At 53.9% G+C, this 19,562-nt stretch overlaps 2 protein-coding genes across 9 annotated transcripts in view; one reads left to right on the top strand and one right to left on the bottom strand.

Moving 5' to 3' along the window:
* Positions 1 to 7,647, top strand: part of Pik3cd (phosphatidylinositol-4,5-bisphosphate 3-kinase catalytic subunit delta) — a 42,951-nt gene extending 35,304 nt beyond the window's left edge. For 3 of the 5 annotated variants that reach the window (XM_075946227.1, XM_075946228.1, XM_075946229.1), the window contains 15 exons: positions 484 to 580; positions 672 to 802; positions 1,385 to 1,435; positions 1,512 to 1,679; positions 1,766 to 1,887; positions 2,000 to 2,143; positions 2,312 to 2,411; positions 2,529 to 2,707; positions 2,796 to 2,908; positions 3,046 to 3,124; positions 3,441 to 3,608; positions 4,152 to 4,275; positions 4,439 to 4,584; positions 4,850 to 4,982; positions 5,898 to 7,647. In XM_075946227.1, coding sequence (XP_075802342.1) covers positions 484 to 580; positions 672 to 802; positions 1,385 to 1,435; positions 1,512 to 1,679; positions 1,766 to 1,887; positions 2,000 to 2,143; positions 2,312 to 2,411; positions 2,529 to 2,707; positions 2,796 to 2,908; positions 3,046 to 3,124; positions 3,441 to 3,608; positions 4,152 to 4,275; positions 4,439 to 4,584; positions 4,850 to 4,982; positions 5,898 to 6,035 — 1,893 coding nt within the window. In that variant the 3' untranslated portion in view covers positions 6,036 to 7,647. The remainder of the gene's footprint in view (positions 1 to 483; positions 581 to 671; positions 803 to 1,384; positions 1,436 to 1,511; positions 1,680 to 1,765; positions 1,888 to 1,999; positions 2,144 to 2,311; positions 2,412 to 2,528; positions 2,708 to 2,795; positions 2,909 to 3,045; positions 3,125 to 3,440; positions 3,609 to 4,151; positions 4,276 to 4,438; positions 4,585 to 4,849; positions 4,983 to 5,897) is intronic. The other 2 variants (XM_075946230.1, XM_075946231.1) reach the window with 1 other exon arrangement.
* A 295-nt stretch (positions 7,648 to 7,942) lies between these two features.
* Positions 7,943 to 19,562, bottom strand: part of Clstn1 (calsyntenin 1) — a 67,815-nt gene continuing 56,195 nt past the window's right edge. For 2 of the 4 annotated variants that reach the window (XM_075946233.1, XM_075946232.1), the window contains 11 exons: positions 19,120 to 19,241; positions 17,890 to 18,052; positions 14,988 to 15,044; positions 13,452 to 13,609; positions 12,976 to 13,124; positions 12,464 to 12,690; positions 11,837 to 12,007; positions 11,363 to 11,508; positions 10,419 to 10,554; positions 9,946 to 10,130; positions 7,943 to 9,516 (listed from right to left, as the gene is read on the bottom strand). In XM_075946233.1, coding sequence (XP_075802348.1) covers positions 9,319 to 9,516; positions 9,946 to 10,130; positions 10,419 to 10,554; positions 11,363 to 11,508; positions 11,837 to 12,007; positions 12,464 to 12,690; positions 12,976 to 13,124; positions 13,452 to 13,609; positions 14,988 to 15,044; positions 17,890 to 18,052; positions 19,120 to 19,241 — 1,712 coding nt within the window. In that variant the 3' untranslated portion in view covers positions 7,943 to 9,318. The remainder of the gene's footprint in view (positions 9,517 to 9,945; positions 10,131 to 10,418; positions 10,555 to 11,362; positions 11,509 to 11,836; positions 12,008 to 12,463; positions 12,691 to 12,975; positions 13,125 to 13,451; positions 13,610 to 14,987; positions 15,045 to 17,889; positions 18,053 to 19,119; positions 19,242 to 19,562) is intronic. The other 2 variants (XM_075946234.1, XM_075946236.1) reach the window with 1 other exon arrangement.

Raw genomic sequence — 19,562 nt, 5'->3', positions numbered from 1 at the left:
CAGGCTAAGGACAGGGGTCCTGGGGGGCCTGGAACCCTGAGCCTCTGCACCATCATAGTCTGGACCCCTCCGCACTCTAGGGATAGCTTGTGAACGGCCTGCTTGGGAATATCCACTGTGAACCTGTAGTCCAGGGGGCTTTTGCAGGCAGCTTCCTGGTTAAAAAGTGTCCTTGGTGGCCTGGGGTAGCTGTTGCCTTGAGTGGCTGGGCCCCCAGTCACACTTCCAGCATGTCAATTGGCCCTTGTCCTGCTGGTGTGCACTGGAGCCCAGCCAAGTGCTGGGACAGGCTCCTGTTTCTCTGGAAGCCAGGATCAGGAATACAGGCCTTGCTGGTTTGTCACTAGGACAAAGCAGTTGGTCCTCCCTTGAGTCTTCCTGGGAATCCTCCCTTTTCCCACTGGGCTTCCAGGGTTGTCCTGATCAGCAAAGGGGGCTTGGGAGCTTTGTGAGTGGCCCTAATCCACTGGCATCCCTCTGTAGGACTGCCCCATCGCCTGGGCCAACCTCATGCTATTTGACTACAAAGACCAGCTCAAGACTGGGGAACGCCGTCTCTACATGTGGCCCTCTGTCCCAGGTGGGCCCAGCCCCAGGGGAGCAGCAAGCAGGGGTGGAAGTCCCAAAGTGAGTGACTTTACAAATATAACTCCATCTGTCCCCGTGTTCAGATGAGAAAGGAGAGCTGTTGAACCCGGCGGGTACTGTACGTAGTAACCCCAACACGGAGAGCGCTGCGGCCCTGGTCATCTGCCTGCCTGAGGTGGCCCCCCATCCTGTGTACTTCCCTGCTCTGGAGAAGGTCAGTGAGGACCCTGTCCTGCTAGACCAGTGCTTCTCAGCCTTCCTAACACTGCAATGTCTTAATACAGTTCCTCTGTTGTGGTGGCCCCTACAACCATACATTGTTGTCTTTGCTTCTTCATGACTGTAATTTTACTACTGTTATGAATTGTACACAAATATTATCTGTGTTTTCTGATGGTCTTAGATGACCCCTGTGAAAGAGTCATTCGACTCCCAAAGACGTTGGAACCCATGGGTAGAAAACCATTGTTCTAGACCTTCCTTACTCCGGTTCTACAGTTCTTAAAGAGTAGATCCTGGCCGCCCTGGGATTTGCCCATTGCTAGGCTGTATGTTGTTAGGCCAATTCAGGGGTTTCCAAGAGCCATTTGGGCTGCCACTGGGTAACATCTGTGTGGGAAAGATGTTCCTGGCATGTCATAGGCACGAGCCCGGACACCGGTCAAAGCTGTGCAGTGCTCAACACGGTTTCCACAAGTGAGGACAAATGCTAGGTCTGAGGTGTAGATGCCCTGCTTTGGGGCCCTGCAGGGGCTGCCCCAAGCCCAGGGTGTTGAGAGCTGGACGTTTGTTGCAGATTCTGGAGCTGGGGCGTCACGGTGAGCGTGGGCGCATCACAGAGGAGGAGGTGAGTTCAGATCCTGGGAGCGGGGAGCTGGGGTCAGGTGCGGAGCTGAAGGCCTCACCCTGTCTGTGTCCTTCAGCAGCTGCAGCTGAGGGAGATCCTGGAGCGGCGGGGGTCCGGGGAGCTGTACGAACACGAGAAGGACCTGGTGTGGAAGATGCGACATGAAGTCCAGGAGCACTTCCCAGAGGCCCTGGCCCGCCTGCTACTGGTCACCAAGTGGAATAAGCATGAGGATGTGGCCCAGGTGAGTGGAGAGGGGATTCTGGGGAAGGAGCTCGGGCAGATAGACAGCTGCCACCCACCCCTCACCTGACCACCAAGCTGTCCCAGATGGTCTATCTGCTGTGCTCCTGGCCGGAACTTCCTGTGCTGAGTGCCCTGGAACTGCTGGACTTCAGCTTCCCTGACTGCTACGTGGGCTCCTTCGCCATCAAGTCCCTGAGGAAGCTGACGTGAGTTCCCGCTGCGTGCTACCTCTGGGGACACAGACTCCCGTCTTTTCCAGAAGGGTCCTGGGTTAGGATGAACCTGGCCTCTGCCTCCTACAGCCCTCTTTCTCCGCAGGGATGATGAGCTTTTCCAGTACCTTCTGCAGCTTGTGCAGGTGCTCAAATATGAGTCCTACCTGGACTGCGAGTTGACCAAATTCTTGCTGGACCGAGCCCTGGCGAACCGCAAGATCGGCCACTTCCTCTTCTGGCACCTCCGGTAGTGAATGCACCCCAGCCTGAGGGCCACAGGGAAGGGGGACCTCAGGCTTGCTGACCTTAGGTTTCTAGCAGGCCCAGATGTTCTGGGTGCCCTGGGCCCCACCCAGGCTGGTGTGTGTGTGTGTAGTAAGGTCCTAGGCAAGACTCAGTACCATTTTTTTTTCAGCTCTGAGATGCACGTGCCGTCAGTGGCACTGCGTTTTGGCCTCATCATGGAGGCCTACTGCAGAGGCAGCACCCACCACATGAAGGTGCTGATGAAGCAGGTAAGGCTTGGCCGGACTCTCCTTCCGGCTGTGTGCCTTTCCCCCCAACCCCACCAACTGCACTGTCCTCCCTCCTGAGCCTGGCACCCACCGCTGCCTTTCCGCTGTCACCACCAGGGGGAAGCACTGAGCAAGCTAAAGGCGCTGAATGACTTCGTGAAGGTGAGCTCGCAGAAGACCACCAAGCCCCAAACCAAGGAGATGATGCATATGTGCATGCGCCAGGAGACCTACATGGAGGCCCTGTCCCACCTGCAGTCTCCGCTCGATCCCAGCACCCTGCTGGAGGAAGTCTGGTGAGCCCCACGCCCAGCCCCACCGGGGCTCCTCCCACCCCTCGGGCCTGCGGAGGAGCACCTGTGGACCCCACTCTCTGGCCAGCAGTGTGGAGCAGTGCACCTTCATGGACTCCAAGATGAAGCCACTGTGGATCATGTACAGCAGCGAGGAGGCGGGCAGTGCCGGCACCGTGGGCATCATCTTTAAGAACGGGGATGGTGAGCAGGCGGGCTGGGAAACCCGTCTCTGGGCTATCCCGACGGGTGATCCTGGAGACATGAATTGGAAGCCTAATCCTGGGACCTAAGGGAATGCAGAGCCTAGCAGACACTGTGGTCTCCTTCCCACGCTGCAGACCTCCGCCAGGACATGCTGACTCTGCAGATGATCCAGCTCATGGATGTCCTGTGGAAGCAGGAAGGCCTGGACCTGAGGTGGGGGCCCATCCCAAAGGGCATCAAAGCTATCATTACCACGGCGGCCGGGAGAGGGATGCTCTCAGGGCAGGGAGACAACGGAAAGCTAGGAGAGGCCAGGGAAGGCTGTCCAGGCGTCCACCTTGCTCCCTCTGCACTTCCTGGCCTCCTGCCCACCTAGAAAGCAGAAACCTTTTCCCAAGCCCTCATTATATTGCCAGAGCCTCCCGAGTCCTCCCCTCCTCAGCAACCTGAGTGTTGCATCTCCTGTGGCTGTTTTGAATGTCTCTCCAGGACAGCCTTTGGTCATGGCAGTCTCCTCCCCTTCACACAGGATGACCCCCTACGGCTGCCTCCCCACTGGAGACCGCACAGGCCTCATTGAGGTGGTCCTCCACTCGGACACGATTGCCAACATCCAGCTGAACAAGAGCAACATGGCAGCCACAGCTGCCTTCAACAAGGACGCCCTGCTTAACTGGCTCAAGTCCAAGAACCCTGGGTAGGTTTCAGGCCTTCTTCCTGGGAGGCGTGATGTGGGAAGGGTGGGCCTATCAGAGACAAGGTAAGAAGGAAGGGCTGTGACCTTCTCTGACTGTGGCCAGCCTGAGTCTGAGTCAGCAGGGCTGTTCTCACGTGCCGTGCCAATGGCTGTGTGGTGCCACTAAAGGCTTCGGGACATCTGCCATTCTGAGTGGGCTTGAGTGGGCTCACCTGGGATATTCTACATGTATTGCTTAGGACACCTCAAACCATCTGGGGCTTTTGCCAAGCCTGGAGGGTCTAAGCAGGATTCCACTGAATGCCTGGAGCCTTGGTGCCTCCTGTGGGCTGCCTCTCTCCTCCTGGCCTCTGCTCAGCCCCAGCTTCTCCCCATGGTGTTGATGGACAGTGGGAACAGGTTCAAAATCAGGCAGGCAGCCTAGGCTGTGGAACAGTGCATTCTGCATCTGTTGAGTATAGCAAGCTGAAAGGCTAGACTCTAGAGGGAGAGAGGCAGCTTCTACCTATGGTGTGGCCATGACTTTCCATCTTCCCCACCCAGGGAGGCCCTGGATCGAGCTATCGAGGAATTCACCCTCTCCTGTGCGGGCTACTGTGTGGCCACGTATGTGCTGGGCATTGGTGACCGACATAGCGACAACATCATGATCCGAGAGAGTGGACAGGTAGGGAGGGGTGGTGGGCGGCCTAACCTCCAGTCTCGGCCTGTTGGCCCTCCTGGGTCCCTGAGGTTCGAATCCAGCTCACACCAGCCCAGAGCTACTCCTGAGACACACGCTCTGTCCCTCTTTTCTGACTTCTCATCCTGTACCTTTCCCTCCCCGTCAGCTCTTCCACATCGATTTTGGACACTTTCTGGGGAACTTTAAGACCAAGTTTGGAATCAACCGTGAGCGAGTTCCCTTCATTCTCACCTATGACTTTGTCCACGTGATCCAACAGGGGAAAACTAATAACAGTGAGAAATTCGAAAGGTGAGGGCATTGCCACTGCATCTGCCCTGGACCACAGGGACCCCAGGTGAAGGGCCACAGATGGAGACACTGTCTCCCAGTCCCTCCCGTGGTGGGTAGTCTGTAGGAGACAGGGTGAGGAGGTCAGCCTGAGGAACTAGGGGCTTTGGTACAGCCATCACCAGAGCAGCGGCTCAGGGAAAAGTGCAGACACTGGCCTTGGCCCAGAGTGATGGTGAGAACCCAGGACCTCACCTGCTCCCTGTTGTGCCTCCCTCACCCGCAGGTTCCGCGGCTACTGTGAACGTGCCTACACCATCCTGCGGCGCCATGGGCTGCTCTTCCTCCATCTCTTCGCCCTCATGCGTGCCGCAGGTCTGCCCGAGCTTAGCTGCTCCAAAGATATCCAGTATCTCAAGGTAAGTGCTGCATGGGGTTCCTATGGCTGTGATCAAGACCGTGACCGCAAGCAACATGGGGAGGAAAGGGGTTTACTTTGGCTTCCAGCTGTAGTTCATCAGGAGTGGGCCCTCGAGTGAGTCCCTCCCCATGGCTTGCTCAGCCTGCCTTCTTACACAACCCAGGACTGCATGCCCAGAGGTGATGGTACCATTCACAGTGGGCTGGAGCCTCCACATCAGCCACTGACCAAGGAAAATGCCTCCCAGGGTTACCTACAAGCAGTTCCTCAGTTGAAGTCTCTCGTCCCAGATGTCTCTAGTTTGTCAGGTGGACAAAAACCTAAGCAGCAACTCAAGCCGAGGCTGAGATGGGACCTACTCCAGGGCTCTCTGCTTCCCAAGGCTGGCTGGGGCAGGCTTGGTAGAAGGGCCCCATTGGTAGACTTTTTGAGAGTAGTGATGCTTGTGGGGGGGCAGGGTGCATGCCATCCCTGACCTAGCAGTGGGGTCTGCTGGGAAGTGGCCAGAGAGCTCCAGTTTGCTGGGCTTCGTCATGCTGGTATGAGATGTGGTGACCTTTCTTAGTCCCCGTTTCTCACAGATGTCTCACACACCACACACACACTCACGCGTGAGCTGTGTGAGCTAAGGTCTCTTCTACATCTTATAAACTGCTTCCATCCCACATGCTCAGTTTGTAGTCAGTGGAGCAGAGCTGGCCAGGGCATTCCCTGAAGGCCACCTAGCACTCCAAGGCTTCTGGCTCCGGACACCTGAGCAGTGGGTGGGCTGGGTAGGCCGTCGGGGCTTGCTTGCGGGTCTGAGTAAAGCGCTTTCCCTTCTAGAGGGAATTTAACCTCCCTTAGGCTTCAGGACAGACAGGGTAACAGAGAACAGGGCCCCTCAGTGTCCCCCCACTGTGTGTTTGTCTAGGACTCTCTGGCACTAGGGAAGACAGAGGAAGAGGCGCTCAAGCACTTCCGGGTGAAGTTCAATGAAGCCCTACGGGAGAGCTGGAAAACCAAAGTCAACTGGCTGGCACACAATGTGTCCAAGGATAACAGGCAATAAGGGGCCCTCCCCTGGCTGTCAGCCCCAGAGGTAAACTGTCGGACCTGGGGACTAAGCACGCTCAGTGGTCATCAAAGAGGCCACGACACCTGCCGTTCCTCAGGGGGAGGAACCACACAATCGCCTCTTGTTTACACTGGTTATTTATTTATGACTCAAATGTTTAAGGAACAAAACAGCCATAAATGGAACTGTCTTTGTGGAGGGGGGTGATGTCCTCGTGGGACACCCCTCATCCCACCCCCGTCAGCACTGTAAACAACGCCTTGAGGATCGCACCCCGAGTCTTCCAACCTGTGGATCTTGGCCCAGCAAAGAGTTCTTCTTGGGGCCTTCTTCAGGTTCCCCGCTAGGCTGCCTGGGGCAAGCCTGGCAGTGACCTGGTGCCTCCCATCCAGACAGACGACACCTCAATCCTCAGCTCACCTCCACCACCTTTGTGTGGCCCACCTTTGGCGACCTCCACCAACCAAGCCTCTGGCAGCTCCCGAGGAAGTCAGGGCACCCTCTAGACTCAGGCACGTTTGCTCTGCCCTGCTGAAGTGACCTCTTGGATATGGGGACACCCGTACCTTTTATTTTCGGGTAAGAAAAGGATAGCCAAACTATGTACAGAACTCAACGGCTAGGAGAAGGGCCTGGCCCCCCACTATGAATAGTATGTGCCAGTCTTCAAAACACTTAAAACTGGCGATTGGTTCAGGGCAGTGTGGTCACGAATGGAGACAAAGGCAAGAACAGAGTCCACTGTGCAGAGTGTGAAAGAGTGTGAGCCACACCCAAAGGCAGCTTTAGGGACAGGCAGGATTTCTCCCAGAGCTATCCCCTGAAAGGCAGCCGGAGAGCCAGGTTCTGAAGGGAGAACAAGAGTGAGGGCCAAATTCAAAGCAGCCTGGGCTTTCATCCTTGAAAAGGAACAGATCACAACGACTCTAGAGATGCAGGTCTGAGCCTCCTCCTGGGCTTCCCAAAGCCACTCTAGCGATGGCGCAAGGTACCTGGGCTTTTAGCTCAATGATCTGGGGACACAGCTCAGTGATACAGCATGCGTTCTATGCAACGTCATGAGCACATCTCCATGTATCGGCTGCCACCTCAGGACCTGGATCTCTCGGTATCATTCTGAGACCTACAGATCCTCTGTGGCTGTGTCGCCAGCAGCCCAGAACATGGCTCAAGGAGGCCAGGTGCCAGTACCCCCTGTTGATGAGCTGAGGGTCCAGCAGCAGTTTGTACCTCCACGAAGAACCTGCTTAGCCCACAGTAGCTACTGAAACCCTCAGTCTGCCCCCCACCAATGCTGAGACAGGAAATGTGCTCGTGTGTGTGAGAGAGAGAGAGAGTGTGTGTGTGCGTGCGTGCCTGCCAAGTTATTTATTGAAACGAGTCTGGGTGCTCCCTGGTGTGGCGCAGACTGCACATGCTCAGCCTTTGAGCTGGTGTATGGTCTGTGCACCTGGCTGTAAGAATATTTTCTATTTTTTTTAAGTCATTTCATGTTTGTGTGTGGGAAGTGGACTTCCTTCCACTGATGTGGGCTGAGACATCTGTGCCACCTTGACATGACAGGTAAAGACAGGTGGAAAGAAATAAAAGGCTTTCTATGTTCTTACATTCTCGGCTCCAAAAGCAGCAGGGGGCGGGCTGGGGCCCCGGCGCAGGGGTGGAACACGTACCTGGAACGTGCGAGGACCGATGCCTTCATAACAACCGAAACAAATCCTGGCACGGGTGTGGTGGGCACCTGCAATCCCAGCACTGTGCACGCAGAGGCAGAAGGATTGCTCTAAGTTCCTGAGCAGCCCTGGTCTAGACAGGAAGTTCCAGGTCAGCCTGCCAGGGCTCCACAGCAGATCTTGTCTCAACCACCCCATCCCCCCCAAATAAGGAAGCGACCCCACTCAGGCTGGAGTTAGAACCAGAACTTTATTATAATGCATACACTTCCTGACCTAGCGTCAATATACACAGATTAAAGGGGACAGACGCTGCAGCTACCAACACATGAACATGTCCCTCTCCCCATCAGCATCTGTCCATCTAATAAGACAGCTACAAGGACTGGACATGGGAGGGTGGCCTCAGACAGCACAGCCGTCGGCATCCTTAAAACTAGCAGCGAGGGCCAGAGACCCCCAGCTGGAGAAGTCTAACTGATTGTATGTGGCGAGCTGAGTGCTGTGGGCTTAGACACTGTCTCCTACCTTGCCACCAAGCAACGAGACTCCTAGCTACGGGGGCTTGGGTCTTATCCCACACCCTGACAGCAAGGGGGCATCCCATGGGGCCTCTAGGGAGGAGAGGAAACGGACTGTTTTGGAACATTCTAGCACTTTGTCTTTGGGCCTCAGTATCTCCTTTTGGATGTTGCAGTGTAGACTTACTCAGGCCTGTTGTCTTCAGATCAAGGAGCCCGAGTGTCTTGCAGAATTAGCTGTCAGTTCTCATGAGCTACACATTTTCACCAACAGGGAGACATATTTAGTAAAGAGAAACCACGAGGCCGCAAGTGAGGTGGCTGCCGGTCACCGGAGTGTACGAGAGGCCCGGGGCCTTGGCAACTACCTGGCTGTTGCAGCCTCTAAATGTGGTTGGGGTGCTCGGGTCTGGTCCTCCAAGCAGCATTGGAAGGAAGCCTGTGGCCTCTGCCACGTGACTGTAGAGACCCCAGCAAGGGCCAAGTGACCTGGACCTCTCTAACCTGGTCTCTTGTGAGGAAGGTGGAAGAGGGAGGAGAGTTCCTCCTGGGCCTGTGTCTGACTTCACTTTCCACTCCTGTGCTGGGCTATACTAGCACAGGAGAACACAAAGAATCCCGGTTTATTTACAAAATATTAAAAAGCCAGTTGGTCATCTACATATTAACCCCCATTCTCCCACTTTATACATGCACTAGTTGAAAAAAAATAAAAACTTTTAAAAATAAAGAAAAATGATGACTGGGCGGGAGCAGTGTTTTTACCCTTTGTCAGCAAGTCCAATCACTGCAGCGTCTCTGGAGGTGCGAGGTGCCGAGGCCCTCTCCCGGACCGACGGAGGAGCTGTGGGGCCACTGCACCCAGACGTGGCCAGGGAGGAAGTGCCAGCTCCTAGCAAAACTGCAAGTGTGATGGGCAGGGAGGGCGGAGGGCGGAGCCGAGGGCCCCACACACTGCGCACAGGCAGATTTCAGCGATGGGGGAGGGGTCTGCAGACCTGCTGGCCGAAATGATTTTGTACATCGTGGACCCGTGGGACGGGAGATGGCTAGAGAGTTCTGGAGAGCAGGTGTCGAGGCGGGCGTTCAGTAGCTGAGCGTGGAGTCGTCCCATTCCAGCTGCTGCTGCCGTGTGGCGTTCTGGCCATCCCCGGGGCCGCCCTCCTCCTCCTCACTGCTCTCTGACTCGGCACTGGTGATCTCCTCCTCCTCCTCCCCATCTTCGCTCTCCTCTTCCTCCTCCTCTTCCTCCTCCTCCTCGCTACTGTGCTGGTCCTCATACGTCTGGGAAAGAGAAGATGGTGGAAGGCTAGCTGCCGGCTCCTCCAGCCAATGTCCACCTGCTGGAAGCCGCAGAGGGAGAAACCAACCCTACAGTGACAGGGGCTGAGCAGCGCTCGTGCAAAGTGCATAGGGGCAGTGAAGCGCGCACCAGCATCCGTGCCCTAGGGAGGGGGTGCTCGATGCTGAGGGATGAGATTCGTCCTGTTACACCAGAAACATCTTGGGGTAAAGAAGCAGAGAGCACCAGTTGCCTACCTATGCTAATCAGTGTGACCTTCAGCAAGGTCTCTGGGCCCGGGTTTCCTCAACTGAAGACCCCCTAAGCGCACAGACCCGATGTGCAGAGTACATGACACATACAAAGACGCAAGGGGCCACAGTTGCACAGGTCTCTGGTGCTCTGAAGTCGGGGGACGCCTCTGCGCCTACCTCCATGGGGTTCACGGTGATGGTCAAGGCCGAGTCATCCCAGTCCATCTCGTTCTCCTTCCCGGTGTCCTGGTCCCGCATGGTTCGCTGATGGGCAGCTCGGATCCGAAACACCCCCAGGATAATCATGAAAACCAGGAAGCTGACACACACCACAATCACAACGGTTGCCGTGCTGGGGACAACTGCCAGGAGATTTGAAGACTGGATTCAGCTTTTGTGACAGATAGCCGTCCCACCCTGGGCTTCCTAAACTAGCTGAAGTCAGAACGAGTGTGTCACAGCGCTTCACCTGATCCTCAGAGACTAGGGGGAAACACTAAGGCAGCCAGGCCTCGCTCACCTTCCACTCTGCGGCTGTGGTAAGCTGCCTTCTGTATGTGACAGTACGGGGGAGCTGTGCTTATAGCCAGGTTTAGTGGGGGACCCATGTGGACCCTACTTGGATGTCGTGGACTTCTCAGGAGCCCTACCTGCAAATGGGTGAGGATTGGCCAGGTTGTGACCAGACAGGTCAACAAAGGAACGATGTTCAGGGTGGACAAACTGTGGCTGGGCAGCCATGTGATTGGCGTGTTCCACAGGGTTAGCTGTGTGGATCACATTCACCTGCAGAGGACAAAGAGATCACTGAAGCCGGCGTCCCACGTGTACCTGACCGGCGACCATGGAGTCAATCAGGCGAAGCTGTGCTGTTCCAAGGCCTCCAGGCTGGGAACAAACAGGGTTACTCCAGTGACCAGAAAAAAAAAATCAAAAGGAGAACCTGTCAACTAATGTGTGACACTGTCACATATCCCAGAAACAGTGCTTGTCTAACGTTTATTTATAGTGTAGCTTAGAAAAGAAAACATTTGCATCAGCGAAGAAAACAAGCACAGATCACCTGGGACCTGCTCGGCACAGACCACTTTCCCTGCTACCCCGGCTGTAGGAGAGGCAGACCAATCACAATTTGCCCTCTGGCTCAGGTAAAACGCATGCCAGCATTCTAAATTGAGCCTTGGCACGCCACTTAGGTCATGGCGGAGACAGTGAACTGCTCAGAACAACTGAGTCCATTTCCCCAGACTGCAGGGGCCCTGGTAGATGAAGTCGGCTGCAGCAGAGGGTAAATGTCTGCCAGCTACTGTGACCTCAGGGTGACCACGGCCTAGTGTCGGCACACCCAGCCCGTGGTGATCCAACACAGCTGCAAGACCATTTGCTTCCCTGGGGATTTTCCCATGTGGACCCCCAAGGAGCAACCTTACCCCTCCCCTAAAGACACTCACCCTTTACCTCTAGCCAAGGTCTCCAAGCCTGCATGTGAACCCTACTAGCAGCCCACAGTGTAAACAAAGCCACCTTGGGACCAAGAGTCAGGACACTTGAGTACCTTCTACCGTTGGCCCTTCATGGGTGGGGCTGGACTCACCTCCACCTTGAATTCGTTGCTGAGGTAGCGACCATTTAGTTCTGAGCAAATGAGCTTGAACTTCCGGTCAAGCAGGGACCTGGTGTGCCAATTCCGATAGCGCAGGAGGTGCAAGACCTCCTCATAGCTTGCCATGGTGTCCACACCTGGGGGGTGTCAAAGGCAAGTGGCTTTTAAGTCTGGAGCGTGGGTGGGCCCAGGTACCTGAAGTCACGCACTTGGGTCAGCTGAGCCAATGGCTACACCTTCTTGTGGCTTTCTGAGGCAAGTAAGAGCATTTCTCCATCCAGGGGCCTGTGCCGTTATGTGCCCAGCTCACCCTGCATACGGCACTGCCTATGTCCCATTCTCCACCCTCCAAGTCCCCCCATTCACTGCCCCCCCCCACCGTGTGCAGTGAATGTGTCAGTCCACTCTGCAGGCAGCAAGAGCCTCCCCTTCCATCTTACCCTCTGCTCAGCTCCAGCCCCTCACCTGTAAAGACCACGCCCAGGTCCGAGTGGCTCACTTCGATGCCCTTCTGCTGGAGGCGGGCTGCATCCACCTCCAGACTTTCCTGCTCTGGGTTCAGTTCCTCCCCTTCCACTGTGACCTCGCAGGTGTCCAGATCATGCACAATTTCCTCTGACACCAGGGACTCTTGAACTGCAGAAATGGCCAACCAGAAATAGCAGAGGCTATGAGGCGGGCAACGCCAGTCAACCCCAATCCCCAGCCACATCTCAGGCTCACATCAGAGTCTAGGGATTGAGACTGAAGCGAGGAGGAGTCACTGTCAAGACGTGGGGCGCTGGGATTATTGGCAATGGTGGAACATAAGGCCAGCATGTTGAAGGCCCGGGTCCCAGGCCCAGAAACAGCTCAGCGGATAAACAGAACTTGGTGAGTCCCCAATAAGAATGGGGGGGGGGCACTGTCTTCCTGTGGGCTGGCCCTCAAGCTATGTCTTAAAGTCTGATGTCCAACCAAAAAGCGATGTAAAGACTCCCTCCACCCGCAGCCAGGATTCAGAAGCAGACTCAAGTACGAAAACATTAAACCCCAGAACCGCACAGAAAAAGGACCCGTGAGGGGGCTGGCAGGCCCAGGTGCAGCTGTTACCTGTGGGGTCCTCAGCCCCATCCCCCTCAGGCTCCACTTCTCTGGTGATGGTGCTGATGATTCGGAGCTCGGGGAAGAGCGAAATGCCCTCTGGGCTCTCAAACTCAGAAGCTGCCCGGGCAAAGTGGTGGACCCCACTCAGGCTGATCTTGGGCTCCTCTGGCTGCAAAACCATCACGTAGCCTTCAACTGGGGGCACCTCGATGCAAGCCGCCTCATTAAAACACCTGCAGGGAAGCAGGGAGGGGGAGAAAGGAGGCTGAGGGCTTTGAGAGCTGGGAGGCTGTCACCCATCAAAGATTCGTGTGAGGCTTGGAGGGGACAGAGGATGGCCACTCCAGGAATGCACTTCCCATTGTGGTCGGGAGAAATTTAATTCCTCTAGGCTTTGCAAGATGAAGTCATGACTCCCCCTCCCTTAGAGGGGAAGGCAAATCTAAGGGCACACACACACACTCCGCCAACAGGTCAGTGAAGTGGGAACACACTCCCTGCTTCCTGTCAGGACATACTTGACCGTGCTGGTGATTCTGAGTCTGCGGATGCCGGGCGTGGGGAACTGCCTTGAGTTCAGATAGGAAACGTGCTGCAAGGCTTTATCCAGCTCACCAACGTCGTCTCCCTCCAAGGTCAACACAGCCTGACTGGAGCTCGCGTGGATCTGAAACCATCACACTAGAGTTGGGAACAAGGTCGCAGCCGAGAGGAGCCGAAGCCGTGAGAGATGGTGGAGCGATCAGCCCGACTGAATCGCTGAATAAAATCCCTCACCCCCAGCCAGATGAAGGCACCCAGGAGGCAGAGGCAGGTGATCTCTGAGGCCAATCTGGTCTACAGCATGAGTTCCAGGACAGCCAAGGCTATACAGAGAAACCCTGCCTCGAATAACAAAACCAAAACCAAAAAAATCCCTTCACCCACCTCTGCCTTACCCTGGCAGCCCCACTCCTAGCAGGCTAGGCTAAGGGTGAGTTGAGGTGACACTTACCTGCACCCCTCTGCTGCCATCCTCGGGGACCTGCAAGTCCAGCCCTTCCTTGCAGGTATACAGACAGTCAATCACTTTCTTATCCGCCAGCTTCCCAGAACGGATTGTGAGGCCGGCCAGGTTACCTCGGAAAAACTGTGTCATGTGCAGGTCGCCACCTGGGGGACAGGAGGGGCGGGACGTTAGGCTTGCAGCTCGCAGCTCCTGGTTACCGCTCAGGCTGTGACCAGTGGTGGCAGCTCGATGGATGGACATGCAAGTTAGTTCAGACCAAACCGTTAGCCTTGCAATCTACATGGAAGCGCAATGAAAAAATTAAATTGTTTATGATCATGCACATGGCCTGGAGAAGAGAGAAGCTTGGGGTGGGGGTTCCCTCACCCAGAGCCTGGATGCCCAGGGGCCCCTTCTTCCATATCTGGCTACTCCTTGATGATGGTGGCCAACCTAGAACTATGACCAAGATGCACAGGGACACTGCCTCCTTAGCACTAGCTGTTTATCTAACACCTACTTGGCTGAGCACACTGTGGGATGCTTTTCCTGACTCTGAAGACACAGGAGTAGGGGTGGAGGAGGCAGGAATTCTGGGATACTCAGAGTCCACACATAAAAGCATTTAAGGCCTTCTAGGGAGATTTGTGTGTACATGCGCAAGTGTACAGTATTCACATGTATATGCATATACATGTACAGTATGCATGCTCATATATGTTTGGGTACATGTGTGTGCATATGTGTGGGGTAGACCTGAGGCTGATGCTGGCTCTTCCTTCGCTGCTCTCTACCTTTTCCTTGAGGCAGAGCTCGCCTACAGAACGAGTCTAACTAGCTAGTTTGCTCAGGCAATCCCTTCTAATCAACAGAATTACAAGTTGGTGCCAGGCTCACGCGGCATTCACACGGGTGCTAGCACTCTGAACTCTCATCTCCACGCTTGCATAGCAAGGGCTTCACATATGGAGCCATTTTTGCCCTCAGGAAGCTCTTTTGTTGACTTCTGTCTCTGAGGACGACGGGGAAGACATAAAGAAGAAAACTAAACCCCAGAGGAGACCTTGGCAGTCCACAACAAAGCACCACGAACTACAGCTGGCATTTACACTAACAAAGAACAGGGCCCTGGCCTGGCAAGCCATCCCTAGGGACCGCTATTTCTGTTTAGAATTCAGTATCAATCGTGACAGACAACGGAAAAACTCTTCCTGTCCTGTGGCTTAGCCACGCGATCACCATAAAGTGCCCCCAGAAACCCAGCTTGAGGAATTGTAATAGGCGCCTCGTGCAGTGGCCGTGGGGAACTGGAGGCACTAATACCCCCCCAAAAGTGCAGCCATGGGGGGGGGTGCAGGGTCGACAGGGGCAGGTAGGGAAGTCCCAGGAGCAATGAGGAAGCTCGATGCGGGCAAGCAGCTGAAATGGTGTCCAGGATCAAAATGCAATTTGCTCTTCTCATGCGACAGGTGAAATGAATCAATGTCCCATCTTTAAAGGAAACACTATAGTGAACGGGGGTGGGGTAGGGGTTCCAGCAACCTGTGGAGGCCATAGTCACAGGCTCAGTCTCATTGCCGCTCTCGACTCCTGCATACTCTGCAAAGGCAAGACAGAGACAGCAGACAAGACCGAGAGGTTAGGCCTTCACACGGGACCTCAGGCGCCAGCCACCAAACACGAGCCCCAGAAAACAAAGTCCCTCTTGACATCCGGGACGTATTTCACCTGGATGATATTTCCCCAGAAGCGACCCCTCCAATGCTTCATGTGAGGCCTTTCCTTTTATACACCATCGTCTCTTCTCCTCGCCAGAACACAAACCAGATTCAAGTTAAGGCAAAAAAACAGGCACACCAAATTCACTATCTGCGTAGAACAAACAATGCGTTCCCAGGAGGTCTGGCCGGCAGTGGCGCTGGCTCCTGAACCATTAGCTTCTTCCCTCCACACAGGGAAGCGGAGCACACGGACAAAATGGGAGGGCTCGCACCAGGGTCAAGAGTGTAGCACATAAAAACAGGTGTGTCTGTACTTTCTGGATTTTAGATGACAGAGAAAAGAGGACATTAAGAGGGAGGCTGGCTAAGGGTCTCACCCAGATAGACGACCTGCAGCAGGCCTGGGCACTCACCAGCCACAGTCTCTACAGCTGCAGATCAGGGCACAAAACCTAAAGCCCTGCTGGTGGACACACACCCATGGCTGGGCACAGAACCCACACACTCTTAAAAAAAAAAAGATTTATTTATTTACTATGTATACAGTGTTTTGCCTGCATGGGTGCCTGCAGGCCAGAAGAGGGTGCCAGATCTCATTATAGATAGCTGTGAGCCACCTCGTGGTTGCTGGGAATTGAACTCAGGACCTCTGGAAGGACAGCCAGTGCTCTTAATCACTGAACCATCTCTCCAGCCCCAGAACCCACACATTCTGTACTGCACTGTGGAGGAAATGCCTCCACAATGGCCACTACAGTCTGCCTAGGTATCCTCCCATGCACCAAGTGTGGAGATGAGTCTTGGGGTGACGCCAGACCTGTGAAGCCATTTTGCTCCTTCATGGCCACCCACTGTGATCTCTCTGACAGTTAGAGGTGACGCTGCTGCCGCCTATGGCCCACCCTTCCCATACTGCGTTCGCAGGGAGTGGGCTTCCACGTTCACTGAAAGGCAGAGGGCACCTTCCTGCGTGTGAACTAAATTTTAAACAACTTGTGTTAGTAGGGGCTAGAGTACGGTTCAGTGATTAAGGGCACTGGCTGCTCTTCCAGAGGTCCTAAGTTCAATTCCCAGCACCCCCGCAGTGGCTCACAACCACCTGCTGCACTGATTCGAGGGGACCTGGACCTTTTCTGGCTTCCACAGGCACCAGGCACGTACCTGGTGCACAGGCATACATACAGATCAAAACATCCATGATACATAAAATGTTAAAAATTAGATGAAAGAAAAAAATGTGTTGGTTTGATACAGAAATGGCTGTCAGGTTTGAAAAGCTGTGACAGTTGAAGTCAAAAGAAAGAAAAGATGAAAATCATTTGCTACTTCACAGCAGCGCCACCGTGACCAGAGAAGGCCAGACAGTGCAGGGCGGCCCATTTAACCAAAACAATGAAACCACCAGAATAGAAAGTTTCGTTCTGGCTTGTGCTTGTGTTTTGATTCTTACACCACATTTGAATTTAAACTTGAACCATCTGCGTGCCTTGCAACCCAGCCTTTGGCTTCACACCCCATTTTCTCCCAGGCACGTGTGTAAAGCAGCAGTAACCCTGGGGGCTACTGAAGAGGGTCACCTCAACATGCTAGCTTATTCCTCTGTGTCTGAAAGAATTTACAGAGAAACTTAAGAAATTCAAGTTCTCCTAAAATAAACAAATTTGGGAATTAGTTTTTAGATTTATTTATTATGTACACAGTGTTCTGTCTGTCCGTATGCTTGCTGGCCAGAAGAGGGCACCAGATCTCATTACAGATGGCTGTGAGCCACCATGTGGGCACTGGGAATTGAACTCAGGACCTCTGGAAGAGCAGTCAGTGCTCTTAACCTCTGAGCCATCTCTCCAGCCCCACTTATACCTTTCTAACCAAAGTCAAAGTTCTATCTTCCCACGGGCAGAAAAATCTGTCTTAGGTCTGGTCATCTAGCACTCAGTGATGGTGCAGTACCCTGAAATGATGTGGGGTCCAGGGGTCACAGGAGGGCACACTGATGCTCCATGAACTTGGACAGCTAACGTTCATTCCCACTAGCTTATTTCCTTTGGCTATAAATATAGGCTACAACCACAGCAGTGGGCAGTGACTGTGACCCTGTCACCAGCAGAATCATGGGTCTCTTCTCACCACTGCACAGCAGAGCAGGGATCCGCATACTGTCCCCAACGCCCTTTCAAATTCCGCTCTTTTCTGGCCCTGCCGTTAAAGCTTTGTCTCACCCATTAACAGGGCATCATGGGTTATCACTGCACAAGTTCGGAGTCTTCAGTGTGCTGGCCACTATTTCAACTTAACTGGCTGCCTGAGATTCTGCACATACATATTGTTCAAGGCAGCGGTTTGCAACCAGGCCTCTCCAAATGCTCCCTCACTCAACCAGGCTCCTGCTGAGCTACCAAGGGCTAAGTACTATAGAAGCCTACAGCGCAGACTCTTCTGTATCCTCCACATTTCTGCGTCACTTCACAGACATCAATAATTAATGATCAGATTGATTTATAGGCTAGTTCCCTGATCATGCCTTCCCTGTCTGTCATTCAGGTTCAAGAACGGTGACATCAACCACCCATGACATCAGTCGTGTCCTCTAAAAGGCTGCACACAGACACAAGGACACGTGGGTAAAGAGGAGAGCTACTAAGAATCTGACCCCGACATAGTCACAACCCAGCAAGGAGGTGTTAGTTCCCAGGGCCGGGGGATGGGAGGCCAGCAACTGTTACCTTGCCAGCAAGCTCCGACCACGAGCTGAGTCTCTATCCCGGTTGGATGAAGTGGGTAGTCCTCTGTGACAGAGAAAGGCTCGTGAGACACACCGTCCACATAGAGAGTCACGCTTGGGAATTCCACGTTAAGGACAAAGTGGTGCCAGTCCTCATCGCAGACCTAGCCAAGGCAAAGAAAGCGTGACATGTCAGCCAGCTGTGCGGCCGAAGACACAACCCTGAGCAGCAGCATGATGTGGGAAATGGGTCATGTGTCAGGAACGACTTCCTGCAAGAAAAGGATTTAAAAATCTAGCAGGAAAGTGTTTAGCACACACATCCCACCAGAAAGGGGCAGGTCAACTTCATCATCACTAGGGCATTTCAAATCACCACAGGCCAGGGACGCTAACAAGGGCTGAGCAATTCTCTACCCTTAGCGGCATCCACAAGTCTCCCTAGCAGCAAGCTGGACACTTACCTCCTAAACACTGGGTCAGGCTATCCCCCCCTTTTTGTGGCAGGGTTTCACTATGTAGCCCAGACTGTTCTAGAACTAGACTGGGACTTGATGGCACTGCCTCTGCTCCCGAGTGCCAGCCATTCACTTCTGAGCCAAGATAATAATCATCGGTCACAGAAAAGGGTGTACAACAGTGAGTGCATGTTCTCTGTCAACTGTTCAACCCCGCGGACAGGCAGGCTGAGGGAAGGGCCACACACAGGGCCCTGGCAGGGGCAGCAATCCCCAGAACCACATACAACCACACGGTGGCGCCTGCTCACACAGTGACCAGGAAGTTAAACAGGAGGGTTTCAGTGCCATTCCGGCACTCAATACAACATAACTGTATTGTCAGCTTAAATCACATACTCTTTTTCACATTTAACTCTGGAAATGAGTATGTGCATGTACACATGCCATGACGTGTGCACATCAGGAGGTAACTTGTGGGAGGCAGTCCTCTCCCTCCATCGTGTACATGCGTTCTGGGGACCAAAATCAGGTGGTCAGGCCTGGTGGCAAGTCCTTTACCTAGGGAGTCATCTTCCTGGTCTACAAAGAAGATAATATTTACGCTATTATTTTGCCGTAAAATGCACACACGGGAAAAGGTGGGCTTTGGCAGGAAGGAGTTAAGGGGATCTGATCTGATGTCCTTTGACCCACAGATACACAAACCATGATGTCCTGCAGACGGTCACATCCCGAGAGGTTGACACCTGGCAAGGTTTCTATTTACTCACCTGGTTCAACTTCCAGTGGAACTCCGCAGGCCTGTATTTCTTCTCCTCCGACGGGTCCTGACGGAGGAGGAAAATCAGTCTGCACCCGTGGACATACAGCGAGTAATGGTGTCGGTTCATGTCTGCAAAGACAGCGTCTATAGGTGAACTGCCACCTCCAGGTCCCAGGGGGAGTAAGGACAGTTTCTTTTTTTAAAAAAAATACTTATTTATTTATTAAGTATACAATATTCTGTCTGCGTGTATGCCTGCAGGCCAGAAGAAGGCACCAGATCTCATGACAGATGGTTGTTAGCCACCATGTGGTTGCTGGGAATTGAACTCAGGACCTTTGGAAGAACAGGCAGTGCTCTTAACCTCTGAGCCATCTCTCAGCCCCCAGGACAGTTTCTTGAGTAGATTTAAAGACATGTTTTTTTGTTTTGTTTTGTTTTGTTTTTTTG

This window comes from Microtus pennsylvanicus, chromosome 13 (genome assembly GCF_037038515.1).
Source record: "Microtus pennsylvanicus isolate mMicPen1 chromosome 13, mMicPen1.hap1, whole genome shotgun sequence".
NCBI lineage: Eukaryota > Metazoa > Chordata > Mammalia > Rodentia > Cricetidae > Microtus > Microtus pennsylvanicus.
This window is presented reverse-complemented; position numbering and strand designations above follow the sequence as displayed.